At 36.6% G+C, this 22482-nt stretch overlaps 1 protein-coding gene across 4 annotated transcripts; it reads right to left on the minus strand.

Moving 5' to 3' along the window:
* Positions 1-63: 63 nt before the first annotated feature.
* On the minus strand, positions 64-22256 carry LOC122712841 (M-phase inducer phosphatase 2-like). 4 transcript variants are annotated; one of them, XM_043932776.1, is made up of 6 exons: positions 22088-22256; positions 21220-21317; positions 20863-21117; positions 16771-16813; positions 3015-3201; positions 64-2586 (listed from the first exon to the last, which is right to left on the minus strand). In XM_043932776.1, the coding sequence occupies exons 3-6, from the start codon at positions 21056-21058 to the stop codon at positions 985-987; spliced, it is 2028 nt and encodes a 675-aa protein (XP_043788711.1). In that variant the 5' UTR covers positions 21059-21117; positions 21220-21317; positions 22088-22256; the 3' UTR covers positions 64-984. The 4 variants fall into 4 exon arrangements, with proteins under 4 accessions (XP_043788711.1, XP_043788712.1, XP_043788713.1 ...); XM_043932777.1 differs by lacking the exons at positions 16771-16813; positions 20863-21117; positions 21220-21317; positions 22088-22256 and adding an exon at positions 4144-4652; XM_043932778.1 differs by lacking the exons at positions 16771-16813; positions 20863-21117; positions 21220-21317; positions 22088-22256 and adding an exon at positions 3460-3658.
* Positions 22257-22482: the final 226 nt, after the last annotated feature.

The raw sequence follows: 22482 nt of genomic DNA on the forward strand, positions 1-22482 counted from the left end.
TTTCGAATAGAAAATTGAATTAAATTGTTTTTGAATTTCAATTTTTTAATAAATCAACAAATATACAATTGAAATAAAGATTTTTTTAATCGTTTGAAATATATCATATTACATAAAATAAGTAAATGCATGTAACATATGATTATTTTAATATCTTTCTTTACACACCATACGGCACATATACGCACATATACGCACGCGAGCGCACATGCGTTACATACACGAATACACACCATGCGTACGTCATCACCACATTCAACATAACAAATAAATTTGCACATTCGAAGACATTTCAATCTTCTAATAATTTCTCGCTCATTTCTTATACATTTGGTGTATACACGCTAGACTTTGGCGAAACAGAGTATCCCGAGCAACAACGACATTAAATTCCGTGCAAAAATATACGCGAATTTGATAAAAAAAAAAAACGTCGATATTGAATACATACGAATGGGAAACCTGCCCGAGAATATAATCATCGTTATCGACTCGTTTTGCTCTACCACTATCTTATTTTACTTTATTTCACGAAGGTAATACCCGAAAGGTGAGCAAGTATTCTTCTCTGCATTAACTTAATGCTTTTATCGTTATTCTTTGTTATAAAAAACGTGTAAGTACACTCTTCCTAAAATTGTTTAACTAAAAATTTAAGCGTATTTGAACAAAACAAACTATCATTATTTACAAAAAAAAGTAAAATAGGAACAACTACACATTTGTCGTGAGAATAGTATGAAAAGAAAAATGTTCCTTCTTTATATCTCACTTTATCTACTATTTGCAATTTGCACTTATATGCGTTTTTATATCGGATCATATTCTTTCAACTCGAAATCGATTATCAATTGTTGAAAAATGAAGCAACGAGAGTGAGAAAGACAAGAATTGGTAGAGTGTACATAAGAAAGAAACGAAGAGAAGAAAGAAAAGATAGTGGAGGGGAGAGAAAGAAAGAGAGAAAGAGAGAAAAACGGAGAATTAGAAACCTAAACGTTTTAGATTATTTCGCGTTGCACTACCACCGATTCTTGACTTCTCACCTTGCCAGCTTTTACTTTTGTTCCGAAATTGTCTAAGGTCAGCTTGGTTATCAGGATGTCTCATCGGTCGATAACCCTGCGGCGTACATAACGCCTTTTGTTCCTTGTAAAATTTCTCGTATCCACCGTGCAAAAGATAAACTTCTGGATAATAAAGAGCGGGATAATGTTCTTTGTTACGTTGCCGATCCAAACTACGCAAAAATCGTGAAAGATTTGGGCCCCGTTCCCACGAAAATTCACAATGAAACACTAAAATACTTCTTTTATTTGTATCTGGTTGAATTTCGGGCCTATTTGTCAACGGATCTAAAAGTATTTGCTCAATAAGATCTTTGCTATAAAGATTCAAAGCCCCTTGAATATGGCCAGCATCGAACTCGTATGGATAACGACAATCTACGATTTTGAATGAACCAATTCGATCACTAAATTCTCCGTGTATCAAGGCAGCTAAGGTATCGACGGAGATCGATTTCAAGTCTTCGTGGTGACCGACAGCCAATGGTAGAACACACGGTTTGCTAAAATCTCCTGTAAGATCAGCGTCGGTAATACTACGATGAATGGCCGATTTAATGTGCGCATGTGTTTCATCTTCTGACTTTACTTCCGTTTCTGTTTCCGATTCCATTTCTACATCTACTTCTATATTTGTTGTCTCTATTGCTGTTGGCATTACTGATTCTGAAGAAGAGAAATTTCTTTGCACGTATTTCACATCAAATGCCATGCCTTCATTTACATCGCATTCCTTTGCAATATCGTTAAAACTGTTTGACATTCGTGATTTTTTTATTAATTTCGGGCTATCATTAATCGGTGGATCTGGTCGTTTAAACGTTCGAACGAATAATGGAGAATTATTCTCGACTCCGCAATTCGCAATAGCGTTCCTATCAACAAAATCGGAAGAAATTCGTCTACGACGGGTCACAGGTATCGTCGACGCCAACGGGCTAGTATCCTCAAAACCTGGATTTACAGTGGATGAACTTGCGTTCGGAGAACGAAACAAACAAGAACGTACTTTTGAAAGAGATGAATTTCTCCGGTCTTCTTGTCTTTCATCTTGTAATAACAATGAACGTCTAAAACCGCTTGCACCATTGCTCGTACGTGGAAATTCGGGTGTACTCGGATTCGAGTCGGAGATCATGGTCTCGTTTTCTACATCGCAACTTACAATATCGCCGCAAATAAGAGTTGAAATGCCGTTCGGCAATTCCGTCGTACCGTCGGAATTCTCATCTATCAACTCATTGAATCCATCATCCATACTCTCGTAACCGGATGAAAGACTTCGAAATAATGATGGTCGTGCAACTCGTGTTCGTTGTGGCGATGATCGTATCGGAGATTCCATTGGGCTTCGGCATTCAAACATTCGACGAGGAGCAACAGCAAGAGGCTCCACAAATCGAAACCTATCTCGTTTTGATTTTTCTTCCTTTTCGAGAAAGCTTGCTTCATATCCGCTATCTTGACTGTTAGGATCCCAATCTTCTAACGGATGACGGGGCCTCTTTACACCGACAATCTATTATAGACAAAATATATCAATTAAATTAGAATATTGGCGATGCTTTCCGATTTTTATCAAATACTATCAAATTAAATTTAATTATTCGTTGATATTCAAAATGATCGCTATTTTATTATTTTATTTCTTTAAATTTAAATCAAAATGATAAAATAGCGTTAAGATTGTTAAGAAGATAAAAAAAAATTAATAATGGAAAAAGAATATTATTGTCATGAATTCTATAAACATTATAAATATTTTAAACGTATTCAAAACACTGTATTGATAAATAATAATGTATGAATTAGTATATCATTTTGTATCGATGTAACGAAATAAAAGATAATATTTTACGTTTTCTCAAAATTTAATGAAAAAAATATTTGTGTAAAATTAATAAAAATAAAGAAAAAAACGAAGAAAAAAATATAACATATATGTACCTTTTGAGGGCTAGCACTCGATGTATGCGATATGCAAGCGACGCTATTATTTTCTTTGTCGAAAGATGGCGATACTGGTTCTGGACTGGAAAAGCGACGCGAACCCATGCCAAGTAGTCGCCGTGCTTTTGGTTTAGATTTTACCATATCATCCGTATTTTTAATTTTAAAAGCATTCTTAAAGAGCCTGTAAAGAAAAGTAAATAATTAATATGTAGATATACAGATATACTTTTTGCGCACATATAAAAGAAAATAATATATCGGCTTAACGATAATAACCTAACCTCAATATCTACAGTATATAAAAATAGGCATTCGTGGTTTGTTATAATTAGAAAATTAACATTTCACGAAGTGAAAAAAATTATACACACATCAATTTCACTGAATTTATTTTTAGAAACCTTGTCACTGACGTTTTTCGAAACGAAATGGTATTTACTTATCAATAGAACGACGATATCCATGCCTTGCCTCGAAACTGATCATTTTATTGTTCTCCCTTATTTATTACCGTTACACTAATTTAATATTTTACAGATGTATACGTGTCTTATATAGCTAAACTGTACGATATACAAAAAAGCACATTATTGTCTTATTATTCACATTGTTGTCGTTTTATTAACAAACACTGTTTATACAGTTACCGCCAAAATGCCTACATGTTAGACGAGAAAGTTATGGAATAACGTGAGCGCGCCAATAATGTGCGCGTGCGCACATGTAGCATATGTATTTAACAAGCGCGTAAATATTCTAATTTCTGTGACAACGTATTTATTTAACTATAATTGAATTTATAAATAATATAAATTTAGAAATTATCATTCAGTCTGCCATTAGTTCCAAAAATGAAAGACAATCTATAGCTATTTAATTTTAATAAAATTATATTAATATAATTTTGTAACACGTATGTATGAAATAAATTACTAACAAATAAGAATTACAAGAAATTAAAATTTTGACACGGAAGATATTTATTTTTTTTTATTTCACTGAAATTTATATCTGTACGTATACGAGTGTGTCAAAAAAAAAAATTGTTATGTATAAAAAAAATTGTTTCAATCATTTTAATCGTATCTAATTAAAAAAAAAAAATTGTTGTTATGATACATACCTTGTACATTGGCAAACATCGCACGAATCCATAACACTTTCCCAATACATCACACTCAGAAAGAAACAATGAGATCACGCATGAAACGAATTGATCGAAAAAAATATTTATATACACACAAAGCACACTGTGACCGTACAAAATGATTAATATTTATCATCAACAAAAGAAATGACGGTGTACAGAGGCTTGGGCGATAACTCGCCACACGTCACACTAAGCACTACTGAAGATCGATACACCAACGAACACCGCAAGAGTCGCGTATTAACTGGTTGGCGTGGCGGGAAGGACTGTCTTTATACGAGCTAGTCTCGCGTGGTGGGGGGAAAGGGCCGACCAATCCGTAACTGGGAAAGGGCCCGCCTAAATCTTCTCAGGGCGTGTAGGGAGAACGGAACGCGGAATCCACTCTTTAAGGCAACCGCTATGGGGGGCCCTTTTCTGCCTCTTTGCCGCCGTGTTTCGTTACATCCGCCTGTTCATTTGTTCGATCGTTCGCCGATATATTTACCGGCTGCTAAATATATATGAAACATATCAAAAGCAATCACATCTCTTCTTTTGATTCACAACATTTACCTCGAATTTAAATTTTAATTTCTATTCTTCTGAATAAGTATTTCATCGATAAAATCTTATATGCATCCTTCCATTTTTGAGCATTCTCATTTCTTCGGATAAACATATTAATTTGTTTTAAAGATTTTTAAAAAAATATCGCATTGAAATCATTCATCATCGAATATCGAATTATTCGATATTATTATTAAAAGTCTTAAAAAAAAAAATTATTTCGAAAAACTTCATCACTATCATTATTTTAAAAAATGTCAAAACTAATAGTTACATATGCATATGTTAAAAAAGAAAAAGAAAGAAGGAAGAAGAAAATGCACGAAAATGAAAAAGAAGAAGAAGAAGGAGAAAGGAAACGTTTAAATCGCCTCTTCTTCTCTCTTGTTTCTCGCGTTCATAGTCATGGGTACATATACACATACTCGGTCATTCACTGGCTAGCTTACTTTCGATACCAGGCCGGAAAAGGTTGCCGACCGTAGGAGCTGTTGCTCACATTGAAAGGGCCTGTTCTCATCTCTCTCTCGTTACCACAATGCTCCCTTTCCTGTCGACTGATGCACCGACCATTCCGAAGGATGCAGCTCTTAGCAGGTACAGCTCGGTCCGTTTTTTTCATTCTACCGATCACAATGCTTCACCTGATCTTCGATACCACCCTCACATTCTTCAAAGATTTTCACACGGCAGGTACTCCCGTAAGATTCAAATGCGTTCGGAATCCGTGTATCTCGCCCACGCACGCGAATAAACGTCTTATTAAATTTCACCGAAACGATACGGAAAACAAATGTAATAACAACAATGAAACCTTACACGAAAATATAAACGTGATGATAATAATAATAATAAGTAACGAATACGAAAATTAAAAAAAAAAAAAAAAACATAAATAAACAGTAAACAGCTATTATTCGACTTTATACATATTATATACTATTATATATATATATATATATATATAAAAGTCATCGACATCGTGTCACAGGTGTTGCCTGACATTTTAATGCAAATGAATTTATAATGATGCTCTGTGTGTTTCCTTTATCTAGTTCGCGAAAAAAATAAAAAAGAAATTTAGAAGAGATGAAACGAGGGTGAACAAGGGAGCAACGGAATATAAGGGAATATAACGAACCATCGGTTTGCTCCCAGTAGTCATAAATGTGAAGATTATTCGTTATAAGGCATCGAACGCGGGTAACGCACTGCACGACCATGGGGGTAGCTCAGCTGCTTACTTTGCCATATATTGGGGGTTGCGGAGGCACCCCTCGCGTACAGCTGGCTGATCATGCACCTTATTCGTCAACGCGCCACGTTATACACCACCTTCGGAGACAATTCTTTAATCCAAGTACACGTACACCGTGACGTATAATCGATTTTACCGGTTTAACGACAATATTAATACTGTCTCCGCGTACAATTATTTGTTAAATATTTATTTCGTTTATTATCGCCACTTTTATCTACACTAAATATTTCCCTTTTAAATATCTTACAAGTTTTACGTTTAAGTTAAGTTTCAAATATACGTTTGAAAATAAAAGGAAAATTCGAAAAAGCACTTAAGACATTATCCTAGTTGGAAGGATTTAGAAAAGAAAATTTATGTTTCCGGATTAATTTTGCCAAAGACAATTTTGACAGAAGAAAATACAATAAGCTATTGCAGGTAGCAATCGTATGCTACGATTATTTGGACGCGTCGTAAAAGGCACTGGTGAAAAGGTACGGATTATGACGCGTAAAAAGTAATTTGACTTACTTTGAAGATTCGCAGGTATCTTTACCATAATACACTTTTGCAATGAAAATATGACTTTCGGTACAAAAGTTTGACAGGTTTTCACGATACTTTAAACTTCTTGATCATTACAAAATTAGAAAAAAAATTCCATCTCCAAAATTCCATCCAATTTTTACCGACGAATTGATACTCTCGGCCGTAAGAGCCGAGAGTATCTAACACGGAATTACAGTTACTACACCGCCACTTTTCGCGGACAGCGAACGGTTTGAACCGTATAACGGACTAACGAAGGGAATTGGGAAGTTGGAATCGGGCAAACGCCCGGCTCCCTACGACTTTGATTTTTCTATAAGAAGGAGTGCAGATGGTCGTATCCATTGTGATGGTTGGCACGTGCCAACCATGGGTACCTCGATGGTGCACCACTAAGTGCATATACGCGTGTACATGTAACAGACACTGCTCGTACACACGCGTGTGTGTCGCTCGTATGTGCGCACATGCCACGTTCAAAATACGATCGTGGTACACGTGGTACATCCACGGGTCGGTGGAACGTACATTTCTATAGAATCGCGTACTCCCCATTGACGTTTTATTGACGATGCATATCAGTAAGGAAACTTAGGTAGTCAGTTACGTAATAGGTAACGGGAATCGCAAACATTTAAACTCATCGCGCGCCTTCGTTCCATGTGTTGAATATATATATATATATATATATATTCCTTTTTCAAATGTATATTCAAATCGTTCAACAAATTTATACGTATACGATAAAATAAAATTTGAATTTCGTTGTAAAAATTTGTTTATAAATACTTTAATATATATATATATATATTATATTTCAGTATATGTAATTGCTCGACATAAAACTTGTCGACAATTATTCTTAGTAATCCTAATCCCTGTCAGGTTTTATTGCGCTTCAATATTACTTTATTATTTTGTATTTTGCAGATCCATATTGGCAGGGAACGAAATATTTAACGAAAGATTCCTGAACATTTACGAAACGAAAATTTAAAGCGTTGGATTACTGATTAAAAACGATAATAAAACGAAGATAATTTCGCAATAATCATTAACTGATGTACAGGCACGCGTATGGCGATGAAGATAACGGTCGGGGGAAAAAAAAGTAGATAACCTTACACTAGAAATACGGTACCCTAAACGGGATCATCATCTGTTCTCTCGAAGGGCGTACGCAGAAGAGAAGTCTGCGCTCCGTTTCTTCTGCCATTCTTGCCGTCGATATAAGCAGCCGTCGCAGATGCAGCGGCGAAGATCGAAATTCGCAATACGCTGAGAAACAGTCATCGGAGGGAAGGAAAGGAAGGGAAGAAGGGCGAAGGAAAGAAGAGGAGGGTAGAGCGGAGAAAAACTGCCCCTAACCCCTCGCTAACAGCTATCAAAAGTCCCCCTCTCTTTTGGTCGGATAGATGAAAACGAAGGGAAGTCAGAGAAAAAATAATCACCCTGGGAAGTGGAGGATCGTGGGGAGCGAGGAGGACGAGGAGTAGACGCGGAGACGAGGAGATGGGAGGATGAGAGGAGGAAGAGAGGAGGAGACAGGATGAAGAAGACAGGTAAGCGTGTACGCGAGGCAAATGAGGGGACAAGGTACAAGGAGAGAGGGGGGCGCGGAAAGGAATTCGAAATGAGAAATGACATCAAAATTGAAACGATATCTCGCAAGGTGAAATTTGTTTGCGAATCGTCGTCGGTGTCGCGTTATTATACGTGATAAACAGGACGGATAATGGATTTTTATAACGTAACGATAACGGTGCAACAAGTAATCAAGAAGGGATTAAATGGAGCAATTCGATCGAGGAGGAATTCGAGATGAGAAATAAAAAAAAAAAAAAAATATCGAAAATCGATATCTCGCAAACGTGATTGATCTGTTTGCGAATCCCCGAGTTATTCGCGATAAATAGCATAGATAATGGATTTTTATAACAATTTTAGGGCGTGACCCTGGGAGAGAATAAATGGAGCACTTGTTGAATCGAAGGAAATATTTGGAACGTGCAATTTATTTGCAATTCTCAGGCAACGATGTTCCACGACATAAACCGCGTAATGATAATGATTTTTACAACAATTCTAGGACGTAGGGCGTAGCCAAGGAGAAAAAAAATGGGGTGAGGTATCCTCCCTAGCGCGTGATATTTTACACACTCTTATACGTGTATGTACGTCAAAAGTATTAAATTAAAATCAGTTTTTTTTTTTTCTTTTTTTTTTCATATTGAAATTGCAAAATTTAATCGTTAAGCGAAAGGTGAAGGTCGATTCTCTTTACGATGTACTTCGATTCATTATATGTTTATTAAATAGAGACCATTAATGCACCCATTGGAAAAAGATAAATTTATTGGACTGTCTAGTCCGAATTCACGAAAGGGAAATTTCTCTTGGCATTTCGTGTCAAATGTTGAATAACAAACCACTGGTGATTTATTATCGTGCTTAGGTATGGATAATTTTATTACAGAGATTAAGAAATATTTTTCCCCAATTAACTGAACGAACCAAATAAAATAAAATATCATTGCCGGTCCAATATAATATAAAGTAGCTACGCATACCTGTTCCGAAATCGTTTTTGAATAGTTTAATCTCTCGTTCGCTTGGCAAGACAAAGTTTGCGTTCAAAGTTATTGGTTCGAAACGAAAATAAAATGAAAATTATAAAATGAGTCGAAATACCGATCGAAATCAATTTTACAATTTTCATCGTTTTTATATTATTCGTTTACTATTGTCTTTTACTTTTACTTAGGTAAAATACTACTTTATTTTAGGTAATATTACTTTTTTTTAAGTAAAATAAAATATATCACAGATATTATATTAATAACATCTTAGATAAAAAAAGTGACATAGATAGATCAGAAACGGAATGAACAGCGTTAAAACCGTAAACGACATAAAGTTTCCGAGAACGGACAGTGTCGGTAAATCAAGACCTTAGAACACGGCCAACTCTTATCGACGTTCAACCGCAACCGAAATATCGCAACGATATCTCGCTCTCTTTTTCCTCGTTTCGCTCGTCCGTTGCTTTTATCACCCAATCATCTGTCTCCCTCTCTCTCTCTCCCTCTCTCTCTCTCTCTCTCTCTCTCTTTCTCCCACTCCAGCCTTGCTTCTCTTCCTCTACTTACACGTTTATTCGCTACATCCTTCTTCTCTGGTCTATCTTTTTTAACGTTATCAAGAATCTCGCCGATGCTGAACCGGTATCCAGACGTGAGAAGTAAGCACGTATGAGAGAAAAAGGAAGTGGGAGAGAAGGTTTGTTACGAAAAAAATTAAAACAAACATCGCGGCAAGAATAATAGAGAAACGTACGTTTGAACAATCGTGTAATACTCAAAGGGTAATTGATATACCGACCGAAACTGTCGTTTCGCGACATCATTGATTATTTACGTACGAGTAAAGCTCGTGTAACAGCTGCACCCGTACGTATATACCATATCGCAAGGGCAAGCGGTATTAGACAATACCGCTTACCAATACAGTGCCCACATGGGGGAGGCCGAAAGTGTTATATGGGGGCGTATATAACGCTTCCTGCTCCAATGCCAAAATTCGAATATATATACGCTCGAACGAATCGATTTCCTTCCTCCATAGCGATCGATATTCAAAAAAAAAAAAAAAAAAAAAAAAGAAAAGCTTTCAACGAACTTGACCGCGCGTTTACATATCTCGCGTTTATATTCGAGCGATCGACGAATGAGCATCGTCGCGTCTCTCCCCTGCGTCCACATTCCACGTGTTTCCCGGTTCACCATCGGTCTTCTCGCTCTCCCCATCCGGTCCCCAAAACTTTCTCACCAGCTGTTTTTGGTGAACGGCACGCATTGCAAATAAAAATAAGACGAAACGTAACAAAAAGCGTACACGAACGCGAGTACTTAAAGCGAGTTTCGTCGATTCCTTTGACAGTTAACCGATTTCTCTTCCGTGTCCCTTCTGGAATTTCCATCCACGAATAAGATACTAGAGACTAATTCCACTTTGCCGCGAATTTGTAAAGTGGCTCGCGAGATATATATGTATCGTTAGAGAGAGAGAGAGAGAGAGAGAAAAGGAAGAAAAAAAGAGGCGAGATGAGAAACGAAACGAAAAAGAACTATGGTCGAACGGCGTAGACGGTCAAAGCGGCGGCGAGACGATGAGTTTCTCCTCGTCCCGCACGCAGGAAGGTTGCCGTTCCCAGGCCGGGAGACTCTTCTCCGTCCACCCAGAGAGGAATTTAAATCTCAACGGTCGGTCGTGGTCTTTCATAGTGGGGAGAGGCGACACCGCTGAGGTTCGCGACGGTGCGCGGGAACCAGAAGAAGAAAAGAGAAAAAGAGAGGGCCGACGGTAGGGGGGCGCGCGCCCGTTCTCGTGTGTTCCTGTGCGTCTGTGCGGCCGAGAGAGGGGTGCAACCGTGGCGCGGAGACGAGAGAGGAGAGGAGAAGAGAAGAAGGAAAATGAGAGAGAGAGAGAGAGAGAGAGAGAGGAGAGGAGAGAACAACCACCCATGGAACTGTTTTGCCGCGTCTCGATCTCGGGATCCAGACTTGCTCTCGTTCCCGTTCTCGTTCCTCGGTGTCGGCTTCGACAACCCCACGACACGACTTCGGCTTCAACCCCAGGGAAAAAGAAACTTAACATTGAACCGACCGACCATCGGATACCAATACACAAGGTATACGTGTATGAACAGAACGGGCGAGGAACGAGAGAAGTGGAGGCATCAGCGGGGATCAGCGGATCCGGGAACGGGAATAGGGGCCAGGGGACATGGAGACAGGAATGCCAGTTAAGGGAGAAGACTACTAACGAGAGGATAAGAAATATTAGAGAAATAACGAAGAACTTAACTCGTGGATATTAACGTTCTGAGAAGAGGAAACGAGGAGAAGAGGAAAGCGCGGCACACTTGTTGTTTACAAACAATAAAGCGAAGACAGCGAAGGTACCGAATGCATATGTTTTGAATCGGTGCGAAAATATTCTCGAAGGAGAACAATCCCGTGATATCGTAATTCGTTTTTGTTTCGAGTAGCGATACCGAGCAAGTATCGGCCCCGATTCAGAAAATTTATCGATATATATTCCGGCACATTGTTGCCTATTTTCCATAAAAAGGGGAACGAGCTGTTGTGTATCGGGTTGATCCGATCTCTTGGACCCCGTGGTTTAGATCGTAAACCACATTTGAATGTAAATTTACATCATACGCCTACGTAACCACTACGTTCCATTTGAATATTTCGTTTATTCGAGACGTGGAATGTTTCCCTGTTGGCAAGCGCTTAATAACACGCGGTTGGCATTATACGACCCCTGCTAATGGTTCAATTTCTTTAGGCCGCTTCTAATATATGCCAGCTTTTCTAGCATTCCGACAAAGCAATTTACCACCCATATACCGTGCGAGACCAACACCACGGAAGCTTAAAACCTTCTTTAATATCTCCCACCAGTTATCCATTCCTGGCTTTGCTTCTTCTCTCTTCCGCCGCTTCGAACCTTAGTTTCTTTCAAACCGGCAACGACAGTTCTCTTGGACCCGTTCTTTGCTGTTCTCGTAAACCGACCTTCCTAGAAAGATGTCCTTTGCTCTTTTCCGATATACATACTACCTACTATTCCCTGCGTATCCGTCCACGGATCTCAAGTACTTCGAAATTGAAAAACGCTTTTCGCACGAGGGAAGAAGAAGAGGGAATTAAAAAGGGAAATAAAGAGAGAAGATCGTATCCTTTTTTTCTTCTTCTCCTTCTTCTCCTTCCTCTTCCTCTTCTTCTTCTTCTTCTCCAGATTTGTTGAAGGAATCGAGCGTCTCAAGGGTGAAAATTTGACACGATGATGTTGTTTATCCCTAAGGTAAGTTTCTCACGCTAGCTCAGTTGCCATGAGAGAATGTAAGAGACCGCGGCGCGTTCGAAGGCCGCCGATTCCAATTGCTCGTTTTGCGCATCGTACAAAACCGCCTCTACTAGAACGTTGAGATCTCAATGCATCGATTCGCAAATGAATTTTTATTGAAACCGATTACGTTCGGTATTCGGTAATCGCAGATAAAATATTGCGTGAGTTTTCTGGACGCTTATGTAAGAGACGCTTCAGTTGGTTGATTGGTGTGCGAACGAGAGACAGACTGGAGGGAGGGAGGGGGAGGAGGGGAGATAGAGAAGGGGAAGCGAGAATAGCGGGTGAAAGAAGGCGTAATGTAGGAGGGAAAGAAAAAAAATGGTTGGAAGGGCGCTGTTGCTGGGGGCAAAATCCACCGTTACCGAGTAGAGTTGAAACGCTTTGAAAAAGTAACGGATAAATGGAGAACTAAGGTGGCAAGAGGATATATGTGGTAAGAGAGAAGAAACGAAACGGGGGAAGAGGAAGAAAGAGCGCGAAGAGAAACGAAGAGAGAGAGAGAGACAGAGAGAGAGAGAAACGATGAGTTAGAAGGGAGAAGGATGGAAGAGTTAAGTGAAGATTGGTGGGTGGGGTGGATGTGATAGAAGAAAGAAAGGAGGAAGGGAGAAGGGAAAGAGATACGAAAAGAGAGAAAAAGAGAGAAACGAAAAGAGTATTTGAGAGAGGGGGGCGCGAGAAGCGTGGAAGATGAGGCGGATGAAGTGACGGGATGATGGGGAGACAAGTGTGGGTAGTCATGCAGGCATGCAGACAAACAGGCGCGTAACCGAGTGAATACCGGGGAAAGAAGTTGAAAGGAGGAAGGAAGAAGTTGCACAACGGTTAACCGACGCGACGCGCGCGCATCTTCGATATCAATGATCATTAACTCGGTTTTTAAACGAAACGGTTTTTAAATGAAAAGAGGAAAAAAAAAAAAAAGAAAAGAGAAGGAAGGAAAGAGAATGGAAAAATCGAGAAGAAAAGAAAGCATAAGTCTCCGTCTTGAGATGAATATAAACGAGAAGAGAGGTATAACAAATTCATAATAAAATTCATCTCTTTAAACGAGCCGTCGAGGCGTGCATCCGATTTCTTTCTTTCCACGACCGGCTAGCTCTCGGCTCTTTGGTCCAGCTCCAGCTTGTAGGTTACCTCCGCTGTGCAGCTACCTGTGCGGGAGTGAATCGAACAAGTACGAATAACAACCTGCTCCCCACTACTTGTTCAGAGAGAAGCTATGTGTACACACACGGATAACAGCTCTTTCCCTTTGATCTCGAATTACAAAAGACACCCTGTGACGCGCAACGTACTCGCTAATTCGCGTGCTTGCGTAATTATTCGTGTAGGAATACACCTGCTTCGAATACAAAGATTTATTGTTTCGCATTTTTTAATCCAATGTTCGTTTTCCATTCGAATCTTACGAATTTTTTCCAGAAACAGTAACGCAATAATTTTCAAATTCATTTATAGCATTAAATAGCATATTACAATTCTTAAATTTTAATCAAAATATCGTTTATCATCGGCATTTCGTTCCTTGCAATTCAAAAGTTTTATCTCCGAGAAAATAAAAAAAAAAAAAAAAAAATAAAAAAAATAAAAAAAAAGAGAGAAAAAAAGAACGAAAAAATTTCTCGTTTCGTAATATCGTACCTTCACCGAAAATACATAAATTAAACGAGAACGAATAAAAAATCTATCAACGATCATTTCGCGAAAATGTTCGAAACCGTCAACACACTCTGTTGGTTTCCCTCCAAAACCGGTCAGCTGATGGTATTTGCCCGACCAGCTGAAGGGACGGCTGTCAAGGGTAGGCAGACTCGGCCATTTTTAAATCCCTCATAGCCGCCGATTTAAAAGACCAAGCTTGCTTTCTGCCGCGCGTCGGCCTATTCGCCCGGGCCCCAGCCCTAGCCCCAGCCCGGCACTCAGCCTTCGGCCTGATCCTCACCCCCCCGACCCACCAACTTCTCCACCATGCCCCCCGCACCGTTTAGCTTTCCGACCACGTAGCATCGTCTCGTTTCGTCTCAGTCTCGTCTCGTCTCCTCTCATCTTGTCTCATCTTATCTCCTCCTCACCTCCTACCTACCCGCGTCACAAATACAATTTCGTTCCCTTTACGCTCATACTTTTAACGCCGACCAGAGTCGTTGGTTTCGTGGCTATATACCTTTTCCCGCGCTCATTCCTATTTAATACTTTTCTCCTTGTCTCGTTTCTTCGCACTAACTGGTTGCCTCGCAACGAACGATCACGCACGTTATCCGCGCATCCAACGTATCGCTTCCCGCGTGTTTTTTCGCTATCTCGCTTTGCCGTTACGATCGTTACGTTTCAAACAAGGTTAGGTCGGCCGAGCATTCTTTTCGTATCAACTGTACGGTTACTTTTTATTTTATTTCTTCTTTGCTTCTTGTATTTATTCATACGTATACTTTTTTTTATTCTTTTGAAATTATTTTTTATATAAAAAAAATCAAAAATAATAATTTCGAAACAACGAAGATAATTCGAGCCGTTAAATCGAAACTGAAGTGATATTATTTCTGGAAAGAATCGCATGAAAAAATGAAAATACCGTGAAATGCTCTAGCAACAGGTCCCACACAACAATAAAGCGCGACATATAGATCAAAGAAACGAATAAACGCAGCTTTCCCTCTTGTGGGGTCTTTTTCGTTGAGATCTCAGGTAAGTATACGCATCCCCGTGACCAAGAGATACAGGTACTACAGAAAATGGCCATCTTCCCACACTTACACAAAAAGATCGATACAAAAAGCAAAATATCTCGATCGAGGTCGAAGATATCACGAAGATATTTTCAACTTAGCCATATCACAGTTTTCGATAAATTTTTAATTTATCGAAAATTTGGTTCGATAAAAATTATAAAGATATAGATGAAAGAGAGATAAGGAAATATGCGAAGAAAAAAATGAAGAAAAATACAATTTGATGGAAAAAAGCGGTAATATTGCGGCGATCAGCTGAGAAATATTCCAAAAGAGGCAGGTCGGTCCCTCTAACAACAAACCGGTTAGCTTAGAGTGGGGAATATTGGCGGGAAACCTCCGCCAATAATGTCCCCTCTTTCTTTTCCTTCTTTCTTTCTCCTCCTTTCTCTCTCTCTCGTTTCTCTTTCCCCCACCAATCAACCGGCTTTCTTAGAAGGAACGCAAAGCATTTGCATTCACGAGGGAGACCAACGCATAGATCTCTCTGGTCTGTATGGTGCATACGTATCTACGAAAATCATTTTCCTAACCAATTCTTAAAATTAAAATTTGTTGAAACAAATTTAATTATCGTGACCTATTAAAAGTATGTCGTCTCATTCGAGTCTCTATCGCAGTTCAAAGTAAACAATTTCGTAAAGAAGTGCCATAAAGTAATTAAAGTATCGCCATATAGAATTAAAGATACCGTGAATGATGTCAAGGGAACTGCGATAAGGCACGATTTGGAAATTCTGTCAATTATTACATGTAACGTATACATATATATGCATGTAAACGTAGTCAACGGAAGCAATGTCGCCCGAGACGTGGTTCACGTGTGGTCTCTCGTGTAAAAACGTTGAAACGTATACACGATCCAACCACACCGAGCCGTCTACGAGCTGAAGTGGGCGGTGTTATTCTTGGCGAGTAGGGATACGATGAACTTGCTTGCCCGAACCGTTTTGCTTGATTTTTTAACGGTCGCGTCATGAGAGCAACGAAGAGGAAAATAGAGATACAAACACTACTGGTATATACTAGTTAATACATATAATCGGCTACTGCAAAAAAAAAAAACGTGAAAAACGAAAAAGATAAAAATAAAACGCGTATAATCTTTCATTTTCGGTGTTGTATATAAATTTTATATTCTATGTGTTATATATTTCTTCCAATAGGAGTTTTAATTATATGCTAGTTTTAATTGTCTTAGTTTAAAAAAAGAAAGGAAGAATGGAAAAAAGGGAAAAAGAGATTTGGATAGAAAAAGTGAAAGAAGAAAGTTGAAAAATGAAAGAATACGAGAGAAAGGTATCGAAGTGAAATGAATAGCAAAAGCGGTGGGAATCGGAGAAAGAGAAGACAAGTGGATTTTCCCCGCGAGGCTCAATGAATGGAACTAGAAAACATGAATGGTTTTGACCAGCACTTTGGGCCTGTAGCGGTAAACGAGGCATCGAACGCGAGATTACTTTATAACTGTCTTTAAAATGTTTCAGGAATACATTTATGAAATATAATCATCATAAATAATAAATTGGCATGAAACTAACAATTCGGATTTACCGGTCGAACGGTATTACTCGTGTACAAAACCAAAACAGAAAACATACTTACCCCTCGTGGTATCCGTGATTGGAGTGTCCATGTTGGTTCGAATCTGAAATCAAAAAACAACGAAAGGATACTTGATTTTGATTTAAGAATAGATAATAAATATATAAAAATATCTAGAAAATTAATATATTAAATTTTCTTTTATAAATATATCTGATAACATACTGATTCTGATTCGGATTGAATCAATCGATGAATTGTGATTATTCGAACATTTATTTTAGGAATTATCGAACGGTAACAAGCATCTTGCGGAAAAGGATAAGGGAAGAGTGATCGTAATACGAAAAATAGGGTCGCTAGAAGACCGGAACGCCTTTCTTCGTTACTGCTCCACTGTAAAATATTTCCGCAGGAAGTTGGTGCAGTCTCTGTGACGAACGTATCACAATTGTTCGTTTTACCTGTAGCTAGCTTCTTACCGTGCACTATCTTTTCATAATGTTTATTTTCGTTTTATGCTTTTGATAAAAATCTTACAAAATGAGAATCTTTTACTTCCGTGTAAAGATTATTCGCCCGATCATAAAACGAGAAGGAATAAATTGGATAATGCAAATGTAAAAGAAAATCTGATTTCCATCGAAAACATATAAAAATCTATCTTTTTCCTTCTATCCATTGATACGACACAAATAAAAATAATAAGTTTTTTCCTCTTCAACTATTCTCTCTATCTTGACTTCCTTTGTTTTGCACGGTAACATAGATAGTTCGGTTACGGTGGTTACGGTTACGGTTACGGCTACAGTTACGGCGATGCGGCTACGGTTACGGAAACGAATAGAGTTCTTTTCGCGACTGACCACCAACCTTTTCACTGCGCACCTTATTCATATACCTGCGTTGCCAAACAAATTATGAATCACTCGAAAGGATTACGAGAAGAAAAATGAAAGATGAAACGCGAATTTTTTTTTTTTTTATTAATACATAATAAAATGTAAATAATATTATTCATCGTTCAGATGAATAATTAATTAATCTTTTTTTTAATGTATCCACGTTTAAAAATTAAAAAAAATTATTATAATTTTAGTTGGGAAAGGAATATTTCGTGTCGAAGCTAAGGAGCTGAAACGAAATAGAACACGGGATCTCTGGATAAAAAAACGCTCAGTGACAGTGGTTAAATATATACCGCTGGGAGGGAGAGAGAGAATGAAGATGGGGGGTGTAGGGTGGAACTGCATTTGTACACGTTCATATATCGACTTTCCTCCTACCAGATCTATTTTTGACATGAATATCTGTTCTATAAATAAAGAATAAATAACGACTAACGGACGAGCATGTAGAGTCACCACGGACCAGGCTAGCGAGAACGAGAGAGATTAGGATGCAGATGTTAAACGTATGTTCGATAATCATTAGAGTACGTTATGAATCATGCGCACGTTATGCGGGAGGGGTTACTGCACAGCCTGTAACTGGTGTTATTGATCGATAGAAGCGTTGGAAATGGATGGACGAAAATGGGGAATCTTAACGTTAGATCATCTAATTAATAAAAGATGAAGAATTCTTTTGTCCAATTCGGCCAGATTTATCTGCACCCGTTTTCACTTTCGTTTCGAATACATCATTGAAAAGTAAGAACGAATTCATTGTACATGCGGGGAGAGACGGATTACAATGATTATGCAAGCATGAGGAAGCCGAGGAGGAGATACATATATATATATATATATATATATATATGGCCGCGGCGTTTAACCGTCTTCGAGTTGATACGCGAAAGCTGAAAGGCCTACGACAATGTACGATGGCACGAGCCAAGTGGAGGGTTGGGGTTGCAACGCGTTTCACTCGGGTACCCACCACCAGTACACTCGCGTATGTTCGTATATTCGATTGGCGATGGTAAGCATTCGGCTACACAGTGCCAGGTGGTGACTGTCGTCCCATGTGTGCTCATATGTCTGCCCCCTGAGCCCTTACCTTCCCCTAGTGGGGTAAGTGCCGACCCCTTGGAATATCCAGGAGCACGGGAGACACCAGAGGCACACGTTAGCGCCCCATCGTTTTCCTCTGGCCTCTATCGTTCAACGCTCTAGTACCCGACTACACCTAATTGCTCCTGTTGTTCTTGCACTCCTGTACTTTCTCCCTTGTCCTACCTCTCTTCTTTCTTTATACCTCATTTTCATTCTACCTCCCCATTCATATTTATATCCTCCCTTTCATTTCTTCTACGATATCATTTTCCATCCTTACTGAAAAACATAAACATAAACGATAATAAGAATTATCGATCGTTTCATTTTTTTCTTTTTTCTCCATGTCGTTCCCGTAGCTGATTCCCGTGGTATTTTAGCTTATTTTATTTTATTACTGATCGAACAAAATCTGCCAAAAAGTCCATTTCCGATAACACAGCTTCGCATACTTTATCAAATTCAATGTTTAATTAGTATCGATCAAAGAATGCTGGATGAGAAAAATGATACGAAGAACTAGTTCTATTACACTTGCTAATTCATCTGTGCCTTGAATCTACCTATAATTTTTGCAAACAGTAGCGAAAATTATAAAAATGAAAAAGAATAGATAAGAATTTGCAATGCACATGGCGCAAATCGTATAACGAGAAAAATGTATGTATCGCTCGTTTCCTACACAGGTGCAAATCATTCTACCATGACCAACATCGTCAAAGAATCGAGAGTATGTCGTAGAATTATATACTTTTGCAAATTGATTGACAAAATCATTGTAAAAATATTGGAAAATTATTTTTTTTTATCTTTTCTCTATTTTTGAATTGGTTTAATTCATAATTAATTATATAAGCAATAATTTTTTAATTTGAATAATTTTACTTATTAATTTTACATTCTATTTTAGCAATCGTGTCAAAAGAATCGCCTAATTAATAAATGAATTCTCTATTCCTAAAAAATTTAAGAAAAATTAAAAAAATATATTTCAATATTGTATTGTCTTTTTTAATTTTTTTTTCAATAATAATATAAAAGAATATCTTAAAAATGTATAATTAAGTACATATATATATATATATATATGTATTGCAGCATAATATATATGATAAAACACAAATGGCACATATATATGATTAAACAAAGGTCACTGTTCATGAAATAACACAGCTGCTAACTAAATATGTTTAACGGCGCTCTTTCGTATCGCGCGCGATAAACGTGTTTTTAACGTCTATTTTCGAACTAATAAAAAACGTCAACGTATTGTTCTAATATTCTAATCGTTGCTAAACAGGTAATAAAAATGAACGTCACATTAGAATATTTTGACGAGTACAAAACCGATTAAAAAAAGGAAGAAAAGCGACATGAGGAAAAAAAGGCGGAGAGAGATACTTCATGAACGCATGAAATGAAAGAAATCAAAAAAGGAGGGGAAAGAAGAGAGAAAATGACCAAGTAATGGTAAAAGGGTTTCAGGGGTCTATAAGGTGTGAGGGGTATCCGAGGTTTTTGTATTCTCGAGGGTTTCGGTATATTAGCATTTCTCGTGGAGCCGGTAAGGCAGGTCTTGCAATCTGAACCTTCAAGTTCTGATCAGTAACCTTTAACGGTTATATACCGAATTCTTAATCAAATTTTTTCTTTTTAATTCAAACGACATTTCTTCCGATTAAAAGTGTTAAACATCTCATTTTGATTTAAAAGTTCACTATTAATTCTCTTAGTCATTCTATTAGATGAATCATTGCCATTTCGTTTTATAAAGATTAGGAAAAAGATATGCTTGGAATTATTTGAAACAACAATCCATTCTACATTGGTTTTCTATTTGTTCAGTGCAAGATATACGTATAATACTTGTTTCAAACTGACTAATTTATTTCTTCCATTCTTTCTCCTCTTCCTTTCTATCACCCTCATCACCTCTTTTTAATTCCTTCCCCCTCCATATACAACTTAGACATTTTTTGATCTTCAGTAATCAATCAATTATGAGTAATTTATGAATCAAGAATAAGTTATTGTAATAATATAAATTTTGTATAATAATATAAATTTAATTGTATAAATATAAATATTATAATACGCATTGAAAAAATCTGATAATTAAAAAATATTATATTTAAGAAGAAATGATTCTACTTACTTAGATTTTCATTGGTTACATTGTTCTTGCGCTTCGAACAATTATGTTGTGAGAGTGTTGTATTCATTAATTCATGAACAATTCCAGAAATCGGTGATACGAGTATAGTTGCTGCTTGATCTGTACATTTTCTTGGTGAAGATTCATCTAATTCGGTAATGCATGATAATATAGACATTTGTTTACAACCAGACATTGTACTTTCCGCGTTTCCACTTCGTTTTTTTTTTTTTTAAATAATAAATAGAAATTTATCTGCAAATGATAATGAGAAATACAAAAATTTGATGAAAATTTAAAAAAATTTGAAAGATAATAAAAAAGAAGATCACATAATAATGTATTTAAATGTCTTACTTTTTTAAATTTAAATATCTACACTATCGAACTTTTTTGAAGAAACACCATCTTATAAGTTTATATATAAAATCTTGTAAATCCTTTTTATTTTTAACCTGCAATTATTATTAAAATCAATTAATTAATTTTTCTCGATCATTAAATCTAAATATTAAATCTTTTTTAAAAAATATTAGAAATCAATTTGAACAATTTATTTTATTTTTCTCTCTATTTCTATCGATATTTATATATATAAGCACAATTATTTAATTTTCGAAAATTTTAAAAAATATTTTAACAATATAAAACATTTGAAAAAACTTAGTTATCTTGGTCTATTTCTTTGATATATTCTTTTAATAATAATAACAGAAAATAATAACATTAACGCAAGTTAAATTTATTTAAACGATCTATATATATATATAATATAAACTTTGAAAAATCAAACTATCAAAAAGAAAAAATGAACAAAAAAAGTTTTAATTTAATAATTGTAAAATAACTTCTAAATGAAAAATATAAAGCATACATATATAAATACATTATATGTTATATATTATACATATATATGTATTTATTTTCGTAACCTTTGAACAGAAAGTTGTCTTTAAATAATAACAACACGAATAGAATGAACAATATAAGAATCAACACTTATTCACATTGTATATTTATTAGATAATATATGGGGTTATGTAATAATAATATTATTCCTTTCAGAAAAATTTTTCTTTAATGAAAAATAATTTGGAGGGAAAATTCTTACTTTTTTTTTTGAAAAAAAGAAACTTTACATGCAGTGATTTGTTTTAATGTTATTATTTTAACAAAAAAATAAATTAGTTATTATTAATATTACTAATTTTTTAATTATACTTACCTTTTCTTGATCAATGTATTTATAAAATTTTCTACGCAAAATTTTCCAATTATAAATGTCGAAAAAATAAATTCTCTTTTACTTTGTATTAATTGGAATGATTTTCTTTTAATGTACAGGAACAACATATCAAAAACTAATGTCAGAATAAGGATTTCACAAAACTCAGTGTGAAAACGCGATTCATTGACTCTATCGAGCTAGATAACTCACAATGATGACGGGCCCGCGTAAAATATATTATCATTGCCTATAACGCCACCTACAAAAATTGAAGGAAATAAATTAAGACATCAAAATATAAAGAAAAAAGGAAATCGTTATACATACATTACGTATATGCTGGATTTTGTTCGCATTATATATGAAAAGAATGTAAAGATTTTTTCATTGTT

The sequence above is a fragment of the Apis laboriosa genome, unplaced genomic scaffold (assembly GCF_014066325.1).
Source record: "Apis laboriosa isolate Shangri-la unplaced genomic scaffold, ASM1406632v1 scaffold21_cov150, whole genome shotgun sequence".
Classification (NCBI taxonomy): Eukaryota; Metazoa; Arthropoda; class Insecta; order Hymenoptera; family Apidae; genus Apis; species Apis laboriosa.